Raw genomic sequence first — 18,091 nt, 5'->3', positions numbered from 1 at the left:
TATAATGTAGTGTCCCCTAAGGTTTAAGTATAGGTAGGTTTATTAAATTAGGAAGGGTAAGAGTGAAGCTTTGTTAATGATTGATGGGTTCCTGGTCACGTGTCCTGCATGCTGTATCCTGTCCCAACATCAGACTGCCCCATAAAGAGCTGTCTCTATCAAGTGATTTGGATATGTGGCTGCCCACCAAGGGAAGGAAATCGCTGGCTCCTTGGGGAAAGTGGGCTTGGGAACTCTTAATATCAAGGGAAAGCATGGCTTGAGTCTCTGCTCTGAGAACGCAGCTCTAGGAGGGGCCGCAGAGTGTACTGTAAAGAGGAGAGCTGTCACATCTGGAAACCTGGTTCTGGTTCCAGCTCTGCCACCTGCAACTGTGACGCCAGGCACGATTTATCCCCTCTTCAGATCTCAGTAACCTTGGCAGTCTGTAAAATAAGTGGGTTGGATGAGATGATCTCAGAGGCCTAGATCAGCTTTAATGTTTCAATAAGTGGCTTCAGGGGCTTAGCAAGTTCTAGAACCCAAAGAAATATTAAGAACTGGCTTATGAAGTTTGGATGTTGCACAGAGAATGGGATTTATGATGTCAGTGTCATGATGGAGGAGAGAGGCTTGGTATAAAGCCTTGCCCTTCCCTTGACACTTGATTTCAAAAACCAGCTTGGAATACTGACCAGCTGGCCACTGTGGCATTAAAACTCCATATTTGCAAAAGGTCAACATGTCAAATAATGATAATAAGCAGAAGCCCTGATTTACCAAGTCTCTTTTTTGCTTAAGTCTGTACTAAACACTTTAAAAATATCACCTCATTAAATTCCCACAGCTTACAAGGAGGTTCTATCATTGTCTCTATCTTACAAGTAGAGAAACTAAAGAAAAAAATTATATAACTTCCAATGTCAGCTAAGACACACTGCATTAAAGTCAAATTTAGAATTCAGATGCTCTTAATCACCACCATTTAGTCCTCTTAAGTCATGACAGAGTTGAGACTCGAGCATATATATCTCTTCTGGGCAATTTCATTGTGCTTCCAAGTGAGGCTGTTAGCAGCAGGTACATTTCCATGGCACCCAGCTCACTCAGGCCCGGTACATATGACGACCAGGTAGCTACAGGAAACCTAAGCACATGTTGAAAATAAGTGAGGCAACACTGTTTGTTGAGCACTCTGCAGGTGCTTGGTTCCAGAGGCAAGGCAAGGTGAACATCAAGTGACAGATGTAACCTTCACCCTTAGCCTGCCAAGCTGACAAAAGCCCATCTGTCATATGCTCTTGTGTGTTAAAGCAGGAGGAATAAAGGATGGTGCTCCTCAGTGGGTACATGACAGCAGTTATTAGTTAAGGTGCTGGGCCATCATACCCTACACTGTCCCATGAACGTTGGACTAATTCCAATGCACAGTACAGACATGCCAAACAACATAATTTCATACCTGGAGTTACTCTGGAAATGTCACATTGCAAGAGAGTCGCCCATAAAATAAGCACACTGTCAGTAGACCTATCCTGACTCACAAGTGGAGACTCCTGAGTTTCCCAGTGCTGAGCTCTGGGCTCCAAAGAGACTCCTAGTGGGCCGTTATCATATACAAAGATGACCTGAAGATGAATGCAAAGCCATTCAGTCATTCACTTCTCTAACAAATACTTGTCAAGGCCTACCACAAGCCAGGTATTAGACTGGGTGCCAGGCGTACAAAGATGAATAAGACACAGTTCCTGTTCTAAGAGCTCAGAGTGGAGTGAAGGAGAGGTAGGTACCAAGCAACATAGGAACACAGGGAAGAAATTGATAACCTGAAAGAACAGGAAAGGCTTCCTACACAGGTGATACTGAGCTGGAGTACAGAGGATGGGAAAACTTGCCAGCTAAAAACAGTAATGAGCAGGGGACTTCACTGGTGGTTCAGTGGCTAAGAATCTTCATTCCAATGCAGGGGATACGGGTTCAACCTCTGGTCGGGAAATTAAGATCCCACACGCCGCACGGCAACTAAGCCTGCGTGCCACAACGAAGACCCAATGCAGTTGAAAGTAAATAACTGAATAAATTTTTAAAATAAAAAATGGTGAAGGGTATTCCATACAGAAGGAACAGCAAAGTGAAAAGGCTGATCCAGCTCAAAGGGGCAGAGCATGTTCAGGAATAGTAAAATGTTTAGGCTGATCAGAAGGAGGTAGGGGAAAGGGGCATAATAAAGAGGTTGTAACAGAAGAAGGGAAGTTGTAACAGTCATTATGAAAAAGAGGGGATTGTAACAACTCCTGTCAGTCCTGGGAATTAATGGTAGGAAGGGCCACAATGCAATCTGACTTTGAAAAAAATCAGGCAAAGAAAGTAGCAGCCCAGTGGAAACAGTGCAATGGTTTGTCCTGTCTGGAGCATTTCTAGTGTTACAGAAATGATGCTTTGGGTTGAATGATTTTCAGAGCCTCCAGAAGAGGTGGAGTTCTACAGCTCAGGCCATAAGTTTGGGGGAAGCATGGCTGGTCAGTGGGTGCAATTTGAAGGAAGGTGGTGCGAAGGGAAAGGTGATGGGCCTTGACTGGAGAGCAATTTGGTCACAAGGCTGGGAGTCCGGCCAAATGGTAGGAAGGAGTGCTTCTGAGAGAGCAATTTGACTGAGATGAAGCTTGAGGCAGGTCATCAATGTATCATCAAGCCTTGAGAATAATTGTGGGATATTTGCATTTGGCCAGAGAGGTTTGGGGCTTGAGTGCTTGGAGGTAGGGAGCAAGGGGCAGCCCTGCAAATCCGAGGAAGCTGGAAAATAATAACTGCTTTTTCTCCAGTTGCCCGGCAACTAGCCAGACACTTTATATACTCTTATTTTATTCTCATTAAAACTTATGAGGGAGATAATTACTCAAATTTCATAGAAGAAGCCAAACAGAGAGGTTAGGAAGCTTGCCCAAATATCACAGCTGGTGAAGGGCAGAATTTGGTGTGTGTTCTTTTTTTTAAACTCACAATATACTTTATTCAATGATCTAAGTCATCAGCTTATTTCCATGTTAGGACATGTTTTTGTGAAAGGCTGTATGCTGTTCCATTATATAGATGCACCATAATTAATGCATTAGTTCCCTATTGTTTTCCAGTTTTTGCTTCTGACTGGGTCTGTCTTTTTTTTTTTAATTTTTTGTTTTATATTGGAATATAGCCGATCAACAATGTTGAGATAGTTTCAGGTGGATAGCAAAGGGCCTCAGCCATATATGGTTTTATTATTTTTAAAAAAATATTTACTTATTTTTTAGGCCATGCCACATGGCGTGTCGGAGTCTACTTTCCCATCCAGGGATCAAACCCGCACCCCCTGCATTTGAAGCATGGAGTCTTAACCACTGAACCACCAAAGAAGTCCAGAATTTGGATTTAAATACCATGTCTATCCTCTCTAAAGCTTATGTTCTCCTACTCATCCTCAAATTTTAAATTTTGAAACATTTTAAACAGAAAAAACAGTTGAAATAAAGTACAACAAACATTCCTATACTCTTCATCTGGAGTCACCAGCTGTTAACAGCCGGTGCTTTATGCCACAACATCACCCCATCTCCTCTAAAGTAATGGTGGGGATATGATTGGTATAAAAGACAAAATTTGAGATCTGACAGAAGAAGTCATGGAAATAGGAAAGATTTAGGAGAAATATCTCTATAGTGACTGAAGAAAGCATGACAAAACATGGACATCTTGAAGCCACAAAATAGAATAGCTGTGTGTGTGTGTGTGTGTGTGTGTGTGTCCACGTGTCTCAGTCGCTCAGTCGTGTCTGACTTTTTGCGGGCCCCGTAGATTGTAGCCTGTCAACTTCTCTGCCCACGGGATTTTCCAGGCAAGAATACTGGAGTAGGTTGACATTTCCTATTCCAGGAGATTTCCCCAAATCCAGGGGTGAAACCCATGTCTCTTGCATATCCTGTACTGGGAGTCAGATTCTTTACCACTATGTACCACCCAATTTCTGTCAGCACACTAGGGCTGGGGGAGTCACTGGTGATGGAAGTGGAAGGTCATCCCCAGAATTCAAACACTGAGTGGAAAGGAACAACAGCTTTTAAAGTGGGCATCAGACCTTTACGTCAACATCTATACAAATATTTAGCCAGCATTCATTCAATGCTAACTGTGCTGGTTTTTTTTTTTTTTAAACAAACACTTTCTGCATTTTTTTAAATGACTCAGAATCCATAAAATAAGACTCCAGGCCAAATGGTGAGTGTTCCCACAAGATGAAGGGGAGCAGAATTACTTCTTTTCTCACCTTCCAGATACATACACGGAGGCCTAAGGGAAGAACTTTTGAGATTTGCCTGAAACACTCAAGAATTTGGGAGATTGAAAGAGCGAGTTTCATTCCTGATTCTATTACTTACTATGATTTTTCTCTGTAAAATGGGCACAATCCTACCAAACTCAAAAGGTTGTGATAACAATATATATAATTTAAAATAAGACCTGACATAAACTGCGTTGGTCACATCCCTCCTAAGTCATAACAGGGAGAGGAAGACCAAAAGACACATGGAGGACAAAGACCTTATCTTCTTCCGTTTTTTAGCTCCAGAACTTCGCCTTAGGGCGTAGGACTGGATGTATTTTTTCCCACTCCATCTGGCTCCGCAGGTGGATTTAAGATGGTATCCACATCCTCACGGTAATATCACAGCACTCTTCTTCAACGGGTGGTGATGGTGGTGATGATTTAGTCGGTAAGTCGTGTCCGACTCTTGCGACCCCATGGGTAGCCCGCCAGCCTCCTCTGTCCATGGGATTTTCCAGACAGTAATACTGGAGTGAGTTGCCATTTCCTTCTTCAACGGGAGAGGAATGTTAGTAGGTGAATATGCCAGGGGGCTAGACACATTATACAAACTTCACAAAGACTGCAATCAACAGTCCAGTACTTCAAGAATGTCGTCCATTTGTCCCACCACGCAGCTAACTGGGGTGTCACTGGGTACTACTCACACTACGGCCTCGGCTCACAGCCAGTTCAACTCCTACTGCACCGAGCGCCCCCGAATCCCAAACAGCGTTCGGGAAACTCCAGGTCCGAGCCGCTGGGGCTCCTATGGCGCGTGGGAAGCTGGGAATTGTAGTTTTCTCGCGGCTCTGGAGAGCGAGGTCCGCGGACGGAGACTCCCAGGCTGCGAGGGTGGGTGGGTCGCCGCGGAGTTTCCGGTCGCAGGCGGGCTTTGTGGGAGGAGGTGCCGTGGACGACGCACGCAAGGACACCTGGGAAACGGGGGAGTGCGCGCGCAGCGGGCCCGCATTGGCGGTGGAGATGGAGGAGGGTGGCAGAGACAAGGCACCACTGCAGCCCCAGCAACCCCCAGCTACGTCTCCCGGCGGCGGGGACGAGAAGCCGAGCGGCAAGGAGCGGCGGGATGCCGGAGACAAGGACAAAGAGCAGGAGCTGGTGAGGCGCGGCCCCGGGAGCTGGCGGAGGAGGCGGCCGTGGGCTGAGTCACGGCGGCCCCGCAGGCCTCGGACTAGACTCCCAGCGGCCCCGCCGACCCCGGGAGAGGGCAGATAGGGCGACTCTCGGGGCTCCCGGCACCCCGCCTCTCTGTCCCCTCTCCCATCCTCCGTTCCGCGCTGTCACCTCCGCCGCCCCTGCCAGTCCTCACCACCTTCCTCACCGCCTTCTCGTGAGGTGGGCTCGGGCTGGTAATTGTCACCCCCGTTTTTCAGAACGGCTTTCAAGCAGAGCCTGGCCCAGAAGCCAGGCTGCCTTCCCACCAGGTCTTCTCACTCCCACTCTCCTTGTCCACCTGGTCCCCCCTAAGGAGGCAGGCTCACTCTCCACCTGCCCCAGGGTGATTGGGAGGAGGATGTGTTTGAGATTGCTTCTCTTGATGGGCTTCTTCCTCCAACTCTCCAGTCTGAGGAGGACAAACAACTTCAGGATGAACTGGAGATGCTCGTGGAACGATTGGGGGTGAGTCACAGTGTTAACAAGAGCCGGTGCATATAGGAATCTTTCTCACTTGCTTTATTCCACTTTGGGCAGCAGCTCTTATATGAGGTATAGGGAAGGATGGAGTGTATTTTAGAGTCATGTTGCCATCATGTTGTGAGGGAGGGGAGTAAAAAGAGATGAAACATTTTTGTGGCTTCGTGTAATGGGAGAAACAGTTCTTGAACTCTTAACTGGGGACATTTGTTTTTGTGCCAGGCAGTGTGTGTGTGTATGTGTGCGTGTGTGCAGGGAGCTGGACAATCCAGATGGATGAGACACAGTTACTTTCCTAGGGGAGTTGTTAAACACCTCTGCATTATGACTTAAGAGATGAGATTTCTTTTATCTGAGCCTTAATATCCCCTGGTCAGGAGAAGGACACTTCCCTGTACCGACCAGCCCTGGAGGAACTGCGGAGGCAGATTCGTTCTTCTACAACTTCCATGACTTCAGTACCTAAACCTCTCAAATTTCTGCGTCCGCACTATGGCAAACTGAAGGAGATCTATGAGAACATGGCCCCTGGGGAGAATAAGGTAAAACTGTTCCAGAAGCTGGTGGAGGCCTAGTTTGGGAATTCCTCTTCATCTAGACCATGGGGCTTATTGTGAATCTCAGGAAGCCTAGTAGACCTGAGATCCTGAGCAAGTTCAACAGAACTCATCATAATCAAAACACTCAACGTAAGAGTGAGTTGATAGGAAGATTGTTTTCAGAAGGGATAATGTTTTTGTCATTTATGTTGGACCTTGGGATTTTATTATCATGATTTTTATCAATATACCTTTAACCTTAATTTTTTTCTGTTCTTTACATCCCATGCACCTATTCCATGTGTTTTATCTCTAGACTATTACCCCCAACTCAGTAACTTCTCTGCCTGTTGGTACAACCCTAATCCAAGAAATGTTCAGTTTTCACCTGAACTACTGCAGCAGCCTCCCAACTGACTGACTCTCTTCCTTTTGTCTATGACCTCCTACAGTTTGTCTTTCATAGAGCAGCTATAGTGATCTTTAGAGTGTGAATCTTTTCTGCTTAAAACTTTTAAATAGTTTACTATTGCAGTTGGAATAAAATTTAGTCTCCATCTTTCTCTACTCTCCCCTGGCTAGCACCCTCCAATCATGTTGGTTCAAAAGGGAGATTGCAGCAGGCTTAGGTAATATAAAATGTTTTAAGTTTTTAACATGAGATTGGTGATATAATTAACATTTACTTTGGGGAATAGTGATAGTGATCTTGATTCCATAATGTAACGTTCCCCTTACCCTGAATTTGACTTCAAAGGACTGGTTTCTTTGTAGCGTTTTGCTGCTGACATCATCTCTGTTTTGGCCATGACCATGAGCGGGGAGCGTGAGTGCCTCAAATATCGTCTTGTGGGGTCCCAGGAGGAATTGGCATCATGGGGTCATGAATATGTCAGGTAAGACCTTTTCTTCTTGGGAAGCTGAAGAGGTTCTCAGTTATAGTCCTGAGTTCTGTCTTAGAGTACCAGTGTATCGAGTTTTCCAGATAGTGAATTCTCTGATGACCCACAGGGAAGTGCTTCCCGTGAAAGTCTGTTACTCTAATGGTCTGGGCCTGTCCATAGGCATCTCGCAGGAGAAGTGGCTAAAGAGTGGCAGGAGCTGGATGATGCGGAGAAGACACAGCGGGAGCCACTGCTGACCCTGGTAAAGGAGATTGTCCCCTACAACATGGCCCACAATGCAGAGCATGAGGCCTGCGACTTGCTCATGGAAATTGAACAGGTGGATATGCTGGAGAAAGACATTGATGAGAATGCCTATGCAAAGGTCTGCCTCTATCTCACCAGGTAAGTGAGCCAGGTAGGGAAGGGTGGCAGGCCTACTCTCTCCAGTACTTCTTTGTCAATTGTGACTCCTTTATTTTCCAAGAGTGTCTGCTTCAAAGATACATCAAGCTGTAGTTAATTTGTTAACATCTGTGAACTTCTTGAAGACAGAGACATCATGTCTCCTTAGTAGTCCCAATAACTAGTGTAATATTTGGTGTATAGTAGGCATCCAGTACTTTGGCCACCTGATGTGAAGAGCTGACTCATTTGAAAAGACTCTGATGCTGGGAAAGATTGAAGGTGGGAGGAGAAGGGGACAACCGAGGATGAGATGGTTGGCTGGTATCACCATTCAGTGGGCACAAGTTTGAGTAAACTCTGGGAGTTGGTGATGGACAGGGAGGCTTGGCTTGCTGCAGTCCATAGGGTCTCAAAGAGTCAGACACGACTGAGTGACTTAACTGAACTGATAGTAGGTATCCAGTATCAGGTAAGTGAATTAAACAAGGTAAATTAATATCTGATTCCTTTACTTTGGTAGTTGTGTGAATTACGTGCCTGAACCTGAAAACTCTGCCCTACTGCGATGTGCCCTGGGTGTGTTCCGGAAATTCAGTCGCTTCCCTGAAGCTCTGAGATTGGCATTGATGCTCAATGACATGGAGCTGGTAGAAGATATTTTCACCTCCTGCAAAGACGTGTATGTAAAGGAAAAAGTGGGTGAAGTGATAAGCTGATGGATGGGACATTTGCATGAGGTGCTGGGACATGTAGTTTCTGGTTAGGGCTTGAAAGGTTATTCTAGTGGATGGCGGCTGAGCAGATGCGGCTGTCTCCCACAGGGTTGTACAGAAACAAATGGCATTCATGCTGGGCCGGCATGGGGTGTTTTTGGAGCTGAGCGAAGATGTGGAGGAGTATGAAGACCTGACAGAGATCATGTCCAATGTGCAGCTCAACAGCAACTTCTTGGCTTTAGCTCGAGAGGTGAGATTCTTTGTCCTTACCCATCAAGGTTTTTTGGTTTTGATTCCACCTGGCATTTTACCTCCCTGATGCTTCTGACTAGACTCTCCTTGGTTAGAATTGCCATTCAGTGGGATAACAGAAGGGATGGCTAAGGGAGGACTAGGGGAGCAGTTGTGACCCTCTGACTTCTTTTCAGCTGGACATCATGGAGCCCAAGGTGCCTGATGACATCTATAAAACCCACCTAGAGAACAACAGTGAGTGGACATCTCCATGTGTGTGGGGACTGGAGGATTGTTAACTGTGTTTCTTCTTCTTTTTTTTTTTTTTTTAAACTGTGTTTCTTGTATTGAGTGTTGGCTTGGCCCAATATGCTTGTCCTATAAAGCTCAGAATTCCCACACGGTTCTCCCTATGTCACTGCTGGGGGCCACAGATGGAGGATTCTAAGGGGCCAGCTCAGGATCACCTGTCATGCTATGTTCCTTTCTTGTTCTACTCTAAACCTTCATTGTTTTCCCCTCCTTTGCAGGGTTTGGGGGCAGTGGCTCTCAGGTGGACTCTGCCCGTATGAATCTGGCCTCCTCTTTTGTGAATGGCTTTGTGAATGCGGCCTTTGGTCAAGACAAGCTGCTGACAGATGATGGCAACAAATGGCTTTATAAGAACAAGGACCATGGTATAATTCTGTTCCTATTCTGTGTAATTTTGTTCAGTCTTTTTGTCCTTGTAGGTGCATGTGTTGTTATAAGGGATTCCCAAGGCAGTTCTTTGGAGAGTTCTTTATAACGGTTTTCAAGGGTAGAGCCTGGAAGACTGACTGATTTTCCCTGGTATAGGAATGCTGAGTGCAGCTGCGTCCCTTGGCATGATTCTGCTGTGGGATGTGGATGGTGGCCTCACCCAGATTGACAAATACCTGTACTCTTCCGAGGACTATATCAAGGTTGGTCTAGGCACAACCCGCTAATGCAGACATCCCCCTCCCATGTGCTAGGGCCCTCTTGGGGCCTCCTTTTCACTGGTAGGTCTGCCCGGTTTTTGACTCCAGTTGAGGCAGATGCTATAATGAGGCCCATGTGGCATCCTTTGTGGTGAGGAAGGTAGAGTAGCCCAGGTGAAGAATCTGTTTGCGTTTTGTAGTCAGGAGCCCTCCTGGCCTGTGGCATTGTGAACTCCGGTGTCCGGAATGAGTGTGACCCTGCCCTGGCACTGCTCTCAGACTACGTCCTCCACAACAGCAACACCATGAGACTTGGTTCCATCTTTGGGTAAGGCTTCTTGCTTCTCCTTTTGATAGTACTTAGCCTGTAAGCTCTGTGAAAACAGAATTGGGCCCTTCCACCTTTGTATAGCCAAAGACTACCACTGTGCCTGTTTGGCTCTTGGTGACTATTTGTTGAAATGACCAGTCCTGTTTTTGTTTCTTCCTTGTCTTATCCTCGGGTGTGTGTTGGGGACTGTCTCTTTTTGGCTTTTGCAGGCTTGGCTTGGCCTATGCTGGCTCCAATCGTGAAGATGTTCTCACCCTGCTGCTACCTGTGATGGGAGATTCCAAGTCCAGTATGGAGGTGAATAGTGGTGGTTGATCATTTAGGGGAGATAAGGTATTCTGAGTCCTTCCGGTCTCTCATAAATAGTGGGGAAAAGAGTGTGTGTGTTGTGGGGGAGGGGAGAGAGTGGGGATTTGTATCATTTCAGTGAAATTGCTTGGAATTGGGTTTCTAAGCCTCAGGGGACATTGAGGCTAAAGAGTTAATGTTTTAGTATTGAGTTCCAGCCCTTGGGATCCATGAGGAAGTATCAGACTGGAGTGGGGAGGAACTTTACCCAGCTTGGGGTGGGTATGCTGTTTTAGTCATTAGCCAACCTTAAATTTTCTTACTTGTGTAGAATCATTTTAGTGATGGATAAATAAAGTGTGATGACCAAAAGCATAGGTTTTAGTCAGATAGACCTCAGTTCAAATCCTGCCACCTTGGCTTACAAGTAGTGTGATCTTGGACTTGTGACTCAATCTCCTTAGGCATCCTTTTTCTTGTCAATATAAGGAATAACAGTAGAACCTGTTTCATGGGGTTTTTGTGAAGATTAAATGTTAATAGTATGCAAAGGAGTTGGCGTAGTGGCTGCTTGATGCTCTTGTCATTTTGGCCTGTCATCAGAAGGGGGTTGTTACCTAATGTGGTTTCAGTGGACTCTGAGTTGGCTATCTTGAATCAAGATAGGTGAACAACTATTTTAACAACTTACTTAATATTTGATAACTTAGTACTTAATGTTTGATAACTTGATATTTAGTAATGCTAAGTATTGATTTTCCCATTTCTAGGTGGCAGGTGTGACAGCTCTGGCCTGTGGAATGATAGCAGTGGGCTCCTGCAATGGCGATGTCACTTCCACCATCCTTCAGACCATCATGGAGAAGTCAGAGACTGAGCTCAAGGATACTTACGCCCGTTGGCTTCCTCTTGGACTGGGCCTCAACCATCTGGGTGAGAGAATGTCTCTTTGGGCAAAAGTCTGGTATTAACTGGATACAACAGGGAGAGTTTATGAGTCAGGCTGTGCTGGAAGAGAGTACCTGTCCTCTGACCCCTTGAACCTCTCCTTTAGGGAAGGGAGAGGCTATCGAGGCCATCCTGGCCGCTCTGGAGGTTGTGTCTGAGCCATTCCGCAGTTTCGCCAACACACTTGTGGATGTGTGTGCCTATGCAGGTCTGTGTGTTTGTTCCTCCTCAGGGACGTGTCACTTCTTTCTTGGGCCTCCTTTCTTAGTCATCCTGAATCGCCTTAGATTCTTTAGCTTGTGTTCCTAGAGGAAGCTTTTCCTTGGTGCCTTCTCATCTCTTCCCTTTCTTTGCCTGACCACCCTGCCCCAGGCTCTGGGAATGTACTGAAGGTGCAGCAGCTACTCCACATTTGCAGTGAGCACTTTGACTCCAAGGAAAAAGAGGAAGACAAGGACAAGAAGGAAAAGAAGGACAAGGACAAGAAGGAAGCCCCTGCTGACATGGGAGCACATCAGGTTCTGTGGGCAGCTGAGCACACTCCGGGGAGGCTCTGGGAAAAGATAATATGGATTTGGGTTTGTTTTAGAGCCTCTCTGGGCATTGCTGAGTGTTGAAATAGCACAAGACAGGGTTCCTGCATGAGGGGTCAGGGTGTGCCCCATAGGACAGCTTTTTCTTCTTAGATGGCTTGAGTCAGGGGTGAGTTTTCTGTTCCATGAGCTTACTGGGCTTTGCTGGCTCTTCTTTTGCAGGGAGTGGCTGTATTGGGGATCGCCCTTATTGCCATGGGGGAGGAGATTGGTGCAGAGATGGCACTACGAACCTTTGGCCACCTGGTGAGTATCACATGAAGATTGAAATGTATTGGTTTTGATGCCTAGAATTCCCCCAGGAGATTTCCCTGATGGGTTTTCTCAGTTGGGAAATGGTCTTTCTGCTGCACCCTTGCTACAAAAGTTAAGGCCCCATCTACCCATCTGTCTGTTCTTGTAACTGAGCTTGTTCTTTCTGCTTTCTGTGACACTCTTGTTATTTTATCACCAGCTGAGATATGGGGAGCCTACACTCCGAAGGGCTGTGCCTTTAGCACTGGCCTTAATCTCTGTTTCAAATCCACGACTCAACATCCTGGATACCCTAAGCAAATTCTCTCATGATGCTGACCCAGAAGTGTCCTATAACTCCATCTTTGCCATGGGCATGGTGGGCAGTGGTAAGTATTGGTCAGAAAGAAATCTTAGGCATCTTGGGGGAAGGGTTGAAGCCCTTTTTTCAAGCCTCTGTAACACTTAATATTTCCAGGTACCAATAATGCCCGTCTGGCTGCGATGCTTCGCCAGTTAGCCCAGTATCATGCCAAGGACCCCAACAACCTCTTCATGGTGCGCTTGGCGCAGGTAAAGAGTAGAACTGTTCTCCTTAGAGTGAGTGTGCCAGGGGAAGTGTCTGTGTGATGGAAGGGAGACATGACGCTGTGTGAAGGGAACCTTAAATTTGGCCTGGAAAGGAGGATGTGAATGCGTTGTGAGATTTGTGTGGCTGAGTTAGGTGATTTCTCCTTAGACGTGACTTCCCCACCCTCACTTCTCTCTGTATACTTTTTCCCCCAGGGCCTGACACATTTAGGGAAAGGCACACTCACCCTCTGCCCCTACCACAGTGACCGGCAGCTTATGAGTCAAGTGGCTGTGGCTGGGCTGCTCACTGTGCTTGTCTCTTTCCTGGATGTTCGCAACAGTGAGTTCCTGTCGGGAATCTTACCTGGTGGCACAGAGTGCCCTCTTTCCACCCCTAACCAGGGCCTCCTTGGTAATTTAGGAACAAGACCCGAGTTAACTGTGTACTCCTCTGGGTTTCTGAGGTTCTTTGGGCCTCATGAGACTTCCATCTCTCACATTTTTGATCTTAACCAAAGAGATTTCTTTTGAAGATGAACCGAGCTCATTTTCTGCCCTGAGGGGAAAAGTGATTATCGAGTCTGTGGGCTTTAGGCAGAGTCAGGTGGTGGCATCTCCAGTTTGTAGTAGGGTGTCTGTGGGGAGGGCTGTGAGTTCAGCTGTACAGCTGAGGGGTTAAAGAATCAGGGCTGGAGTGGGGTCCCAAGATTTAGGCCAGACCTGCTCTGATGCCTTTAACTGTATTTGTCCTGTGTGCTTCCCTCAGTCATCCTAGGCAAGTCGCACTATGTATTATATGGACTGGTGGCTGCCATGCAGCCCCGAATGCTGGTCACATTCGATGAGGAGCTGCGGCCGCTGCCGGTGTCCGTCCGTGTGGGCCAGGTGAGGGGCTGAGCAGAGGGGAGGGCCCAGGCTGTACTCCAGAACTTGTAGAATGCATATATGCCATTTCTCTGAAACTGGGATGGGCACTGGGTTGCTATTGCACTCCTATCAAGAGTCCTTCATCTCAGTGTTCTCACCCTACAGGCAGTGGATGTGGTGGGCCAGGCCGGCAAGCCTAAGACCATCACAGGGTTCCAGACGCACACAACCCCAGTGTTGTTGGCTCACGGGGAGCGGGCAGAATTGGCCACTGAGGAGTTTCTTCCCGTCACCCCTATTCTAGAAGGTTTTGTTATCCTTCGGAAGAACCCCAACTATGACCTCTAAGTGGCCACCAGAGGCTCTGAGCTGCAGCTGATATGTCAGCAGGTCATGCTTCCTGCTGCCAGGGGTGGACACTGCTCCAGACCTTTAGGGGAATCCAGACCTTCTTTTGTTACTGAGTGAGATAACTTTGTTGAATAAAGACCTTTATCCCCGAGGTCCCTCTGTGTCTATTTTCTGGGATTTTGTGGCTGGAGGCCACACTGGGGTGGAGAGTGGATGTGAGAAGGTATTGTTTGTAGCAGCTCTGAGCCTGGGCTAGCAGGAAGGCTGCTGTGAATGGAAAAAGCCAAGCCCCTTTCCCTTCTCCCCTCTTTCCTAATCATCTTAAAAAGTGGTTTATCTTTAAGGGGCATGAACTTTGAAAAGCTTATAAACGCCATGATTCTCCTTTTAGGAGAGAGATGTATACAAATTTTTATGCAAACTCTTACAAATAACTTTGCAAGGGGCTTGTAGGTCCCAAGCATCCCCCCTGTTCCCACCTGCCAATGCGCACCCACCTCAAGCCCATCATTCCCTGGCTTTGGACTAAGGATCTCTCTTCTTACGAGGCACCGAAGTTAGCCCCACTCTTCCTTACTTGACTTCTGTGCTGCTGAATGAAATGGACATCTTTACCTCCTATAACCCTCTTGTCCTTTTGGGGAGGCTGCTAGTTGAGGGATTTGATCATGTTAACATTTACCTCTAGGCTGTTCTTGCAAAAATGGTGCAAGAAAGCTTGACCCTGACCTTCCTCTTTAGTAGAGCAATGGGAAAGAAATGGCCTCCTTCCTGGAATATAATCACTCATGATCTGTAGTGCTTCTCCCTGGTGGGGCTGGTATGAGTATAGCTACAATGCTGGTAGGGGCCTGGACCCCTGTGGATGCAGTGGAGGAGAACAGATGGCCCTGTCAGATAATTGCTAGCATTTATCAAACACTTGAACTGTGGTTTTATCCTCTGAATAGTAATCGGCACTTAAGAGGTCATCAATAAATGGCCTAGTAAAACAACAACAAAAAGAGTACCTACTCTGTTTGTTTATATATTTCTAGTGACAGCAGATCAATGGTTATCTATAGATGGGAGTGGAGAGAAAGATGATTCTGAAGGAAGAAAACTTTTGAGAGGGATGGAATTGGTCAGTATCTTGATTGTAGTAGTGGTGGTGATCATATATCTGTCAAAATTAATCAAATTGTACTTATTTATTTTTTTGGCCACCCAGCTTGTGGGATCTTAGTTCCCTGACCAGGGATTGAACCCAGTCCCTCAGCAGTGACAGTGCAGAGTCCTAACCACTATACCACCAGGGAATTAATTCCTTGTATATTTTAAATATGTGCAGTTTGTAACATACTTAAAGTTTTCAAACATGAAAAAAATTAGTGATTATGAAATGAAAACATGAAAGGTAATTCTCTTTCCAAGTTAGTGATTGTGCTTTAAGAAATTTTCATAATGGCTCTTAAGCTTTCACATTTAATGTCATTCAGCAAAAAATAAATGGAGACATTCTGCTTTAGACTTTCTAGTTTGTGAGTATATAAATAGAGAAAAACAAATCTATCCTCACAAAGCTTACAAGAAGAAGAAAACAATTGTGTTATGTTGCGATCAACTCTATGCTGGAGTCTGAGCAAATACTCTGGGATCACTGAAATAGGGCCTAAGTGCCTGAATAGGTAAGGGAAGAGTTTTCTTTTTTTGATGTGGACCATTTTTTAAGTTTTTCATTATTTTGCTAGGGGGCTGCTTTGTTGTGTATGGGCTTTCTCTAATTGCAGAGAGTGGGGTTACTCTTCCTTGTGGTGCTTGGACTTCTCATTGCCGTGGCTTCTCTTGTTGCTTAGTGGGGCTCTGGAGTGTTTGGACTTCCATAGTTGTGGCTCTCAGGCTTTAGACCACAGGCTCAGTCGATGTGATGCACATGCTTAGTTGCCCCGAGGCATATGGAATCTTCCCAGACCAAGGATTGAACCTTGTATGGGCAGGCAGATTCTAAACCACTGGGACACCAGGCGAGTACTTTTAAGTCTTTACTGAGTTTGTTACAATATTGTTTCTGTTTTTGTGTTTTGTTTTTTTGGCCTCAAGGCATGTGGGATCTTAGTTCCCTGACCAGGGACTGAACCCCCTGCACCCTGCAATGGAAGGCAAAGCCTTAACTACTGGACTGCCAGGGTATTCCCTAGGGGAGATTTTTGAGAAAACATTCTTGAAGAAAGATAAGTTTATCCAGAGGAAAAGAGGGCAGGATACAGCCACAGGAGTAGCAAAAGCAAGAAGGCAGACAAGCTACTTGCTTTCAGAAACCATGGATAGTTTGATTTGGCTAAGTGTTACATAGAGTTAGGGGAAACTGTGCTAGGAGCTAGGGACACAGGCTTAGATCAGGTTTAGAAGAGCTTTGTTAAGAAATTGACAGTGTCTCTATGGGCACCAATGAAAGAACAGGAAAGGGACATTCTCAGCTAGCTATCTCGGTGAGAAAGCTCACCATGGAGGCCTGGAGACCAAGTAAGTGAAATGAACTGAATTGGGGCAGTAGAAATGGGGAGGGCAGAAGAATTTTTAAATACAAAATCAACAGGACTGGATTCTAATTCAAACACCAATAGCACCTGATGTCTAATGAGATATAACATGGACAGGAAGGAATATAAGATGAAATCCAAATTTCCTGCCTGGGCACTAATCACTGAGAAAGAATACATGAGCAAGACACATTTAGGGGCAAAAGGCGGACACTATTCAAGTAGGGAGAAATGACACATTTCTATCTAGGCATGCATAATTTAAGATGCCTAGGGTGATTAGGCAGGCTACAGTCCATGGGGGTCTCAGAGAGTCAGACACAACTGACTAAGCACACAGCAGTGTTTTAGGTAGTACCTTATTCTGATGGGAGTTTAAGATTTAAAAGAAAAATCTTAAAAGTATTGAACTTGTTAAAATAATTGCTTCTGTTTTATGTTTAGGCTTTTTTTAAAAATATTTACTGTGTTTTTGGATGTTTGTATGAAGAATATTGAGAAGGGATCTATCATTGTTGACTTTTTAAATACTCTTTAAATTAAATTCATTTTTAATTTAAGGATAATTGCTTTACAGCATTGTGTTGATTTCTACCAAAAATCATGTTTCGTTTTGTTGGCTGTGAGGTACGGGGGAATCTTAGCTCCCCAACCAGGAAAGAACCCACACCCCTTGCACGGGAAGGTGAAGTCTTAACCACGGGACCACCAGGGAAGTCCCCTGCCTGAAGTTTCAGAGTGATTTCTGAGCTAAGAAGGAATCGTCATGTAAGCAGTAATTGATTTTTATTTATTAGTTTTCGTAGAAAGAGAAATGAGAACAGAGAAGGGAGGCAGCCATATACCATAATGTACAGAACTCCAAGAATGTAACAGAGAGCAGCTATATGTACATTTTCATTCTCCTTATGGTTCTTCCTGTGTGTCTATTTTTGCTCTTCTCTCTTTGGAGCTTAAGTTACTCTGATACAGTTCAGTTCAGTTCAGTTCAGTTCACTTAAGTTGCTCAGTCGCGTCCGACTCTTTGCGATGCCATGAACTGCAGCACGCCAGGCCTCCCTGTCCATCACCAACTCCTGGAGTTCACTCAGACTCATGTCCATCAAGTCGGTGATGCCATCCAGCCATCTCATCCTCTGTCATCCCGTTCTCCTCCTGCCCCCAATCCCTCCCAGCATCAGAGTCTTTTCCAATGAGTTAACTCTTCACATCAGGTGGCCAAAGTACTGGAGTTTCAGCTTTAGCATCATTCCTTCCAAAGAAATGCCAGGGCTGATCTCCTTCAGAATGGACTGGTTAGATCTCCTTGCAGTCCAAGGGAGTCTCAAGAGTCTTCTTCAACACCACAGTTCAAAAGCATCAATTCTTTGGTGCTCAGCTTTTTTCACAGTCCAACTCTCACATCCATACATGACTACTGGAAAAACCATAGCCTTGACTAGACAGACCTTTGTTGGCAAAGTAATGTCTCTGCTTTTGAATATGCCATCTAGGTTGGTCATAACTTTCCTTCCAAGGAGTAAGCGTCTTTTAATTTCATGGCTGCAATCACCATCTGCAGTGATTTTGGTGCCCCAAAAAATAAAGTCTGACACTGTTTCCACTGCTTCCCCATCTATTTCCCACGAAGTGATGGGACCAGATGCCATGATCTTCATTCTCTGACTGTTGAGCTTTAAGCCAACTTTTCA

General features: G+C 45.7%; 2 protein-coding genes across 2 annotated transcripts in view; both read left to right on the top strand.

Annotated features, from left to right (window-relative positions):
* ECE2 (endothelin converting enzyme 2) overlaps positions 1 to 3,468 on the top strand; it is a 35,878-nt gene extending 32,410 nt beyond the window's left edge. Inside the window, exon 19 of the mRNA XM_018047248.1 lies at positions 3,270 to 3,468. Coding sequence (XP_017902737.1) covers positions 3,270 to 3,338 — 69 coding nt within the window. The 3' untranslated portion in view covers positions 3,339 to 3,468. The remainder of the gene's footprint in view (positions 1 to 3,269) is intronic.
* PSMD2 (proteasome 26S subunit, non-ATPase 2) lies at positions 5,168 to 14,034 on the top strand. Its single transcript, XM_018047229.1, has 21 exons — positions 5,168 to 5,437; positions 5,903 to 5,959; positions 6,352 to 6,516; positions 7,288 to 7,409; positions 7,578 to 7,802; positions 8,326 to 8,484; positions 8,627 to 8,771; positions 8,950 to 9,010; positions 9,286 to 9,432; positions 9,593 to 9,699; positions 9,897 to 10,024; positions 10,237 to 10,324; positions 11,086 to 11,248; positions 11,370 to 11,471; positions 11,636 to 11,781; positions 12,019 to 12,102; positions 12,311 to 12,479; positions 12,569 to 12,663; positions 12,877 to 13,003; positions 13,430 to 13,548; positions 13,696 to 14,034. Exons 1-21 carry the CDS (start codon positions 5,303 to 5,305, stop codon positions 13,876 to 13,878), a joined length of 2,727 nt encoding a protein of 908 aa, XP_017902718.1. The 5' UTR covers positions 5,168 to 5,302; the 3' UTR covers positions 13,879 to 14,034.

This window comes from Capra hircus, chromosome 1 (genome assembly GCF_001704415.2).
Source record: "Capra hircus breed San Clemente chromosome 1, ASM170441v1, whole genome shotgun sequence".
In the NCBI taxonomy this organism is placed as follows: Eukaryota; Metazoa; Chordata; class Mammalia; order Artiodactyla; family Bovidae; genus Capra; species Capra hircus.
This window is presented reverse-complemented; position numbering and strand designations above follow the sequence as displayed.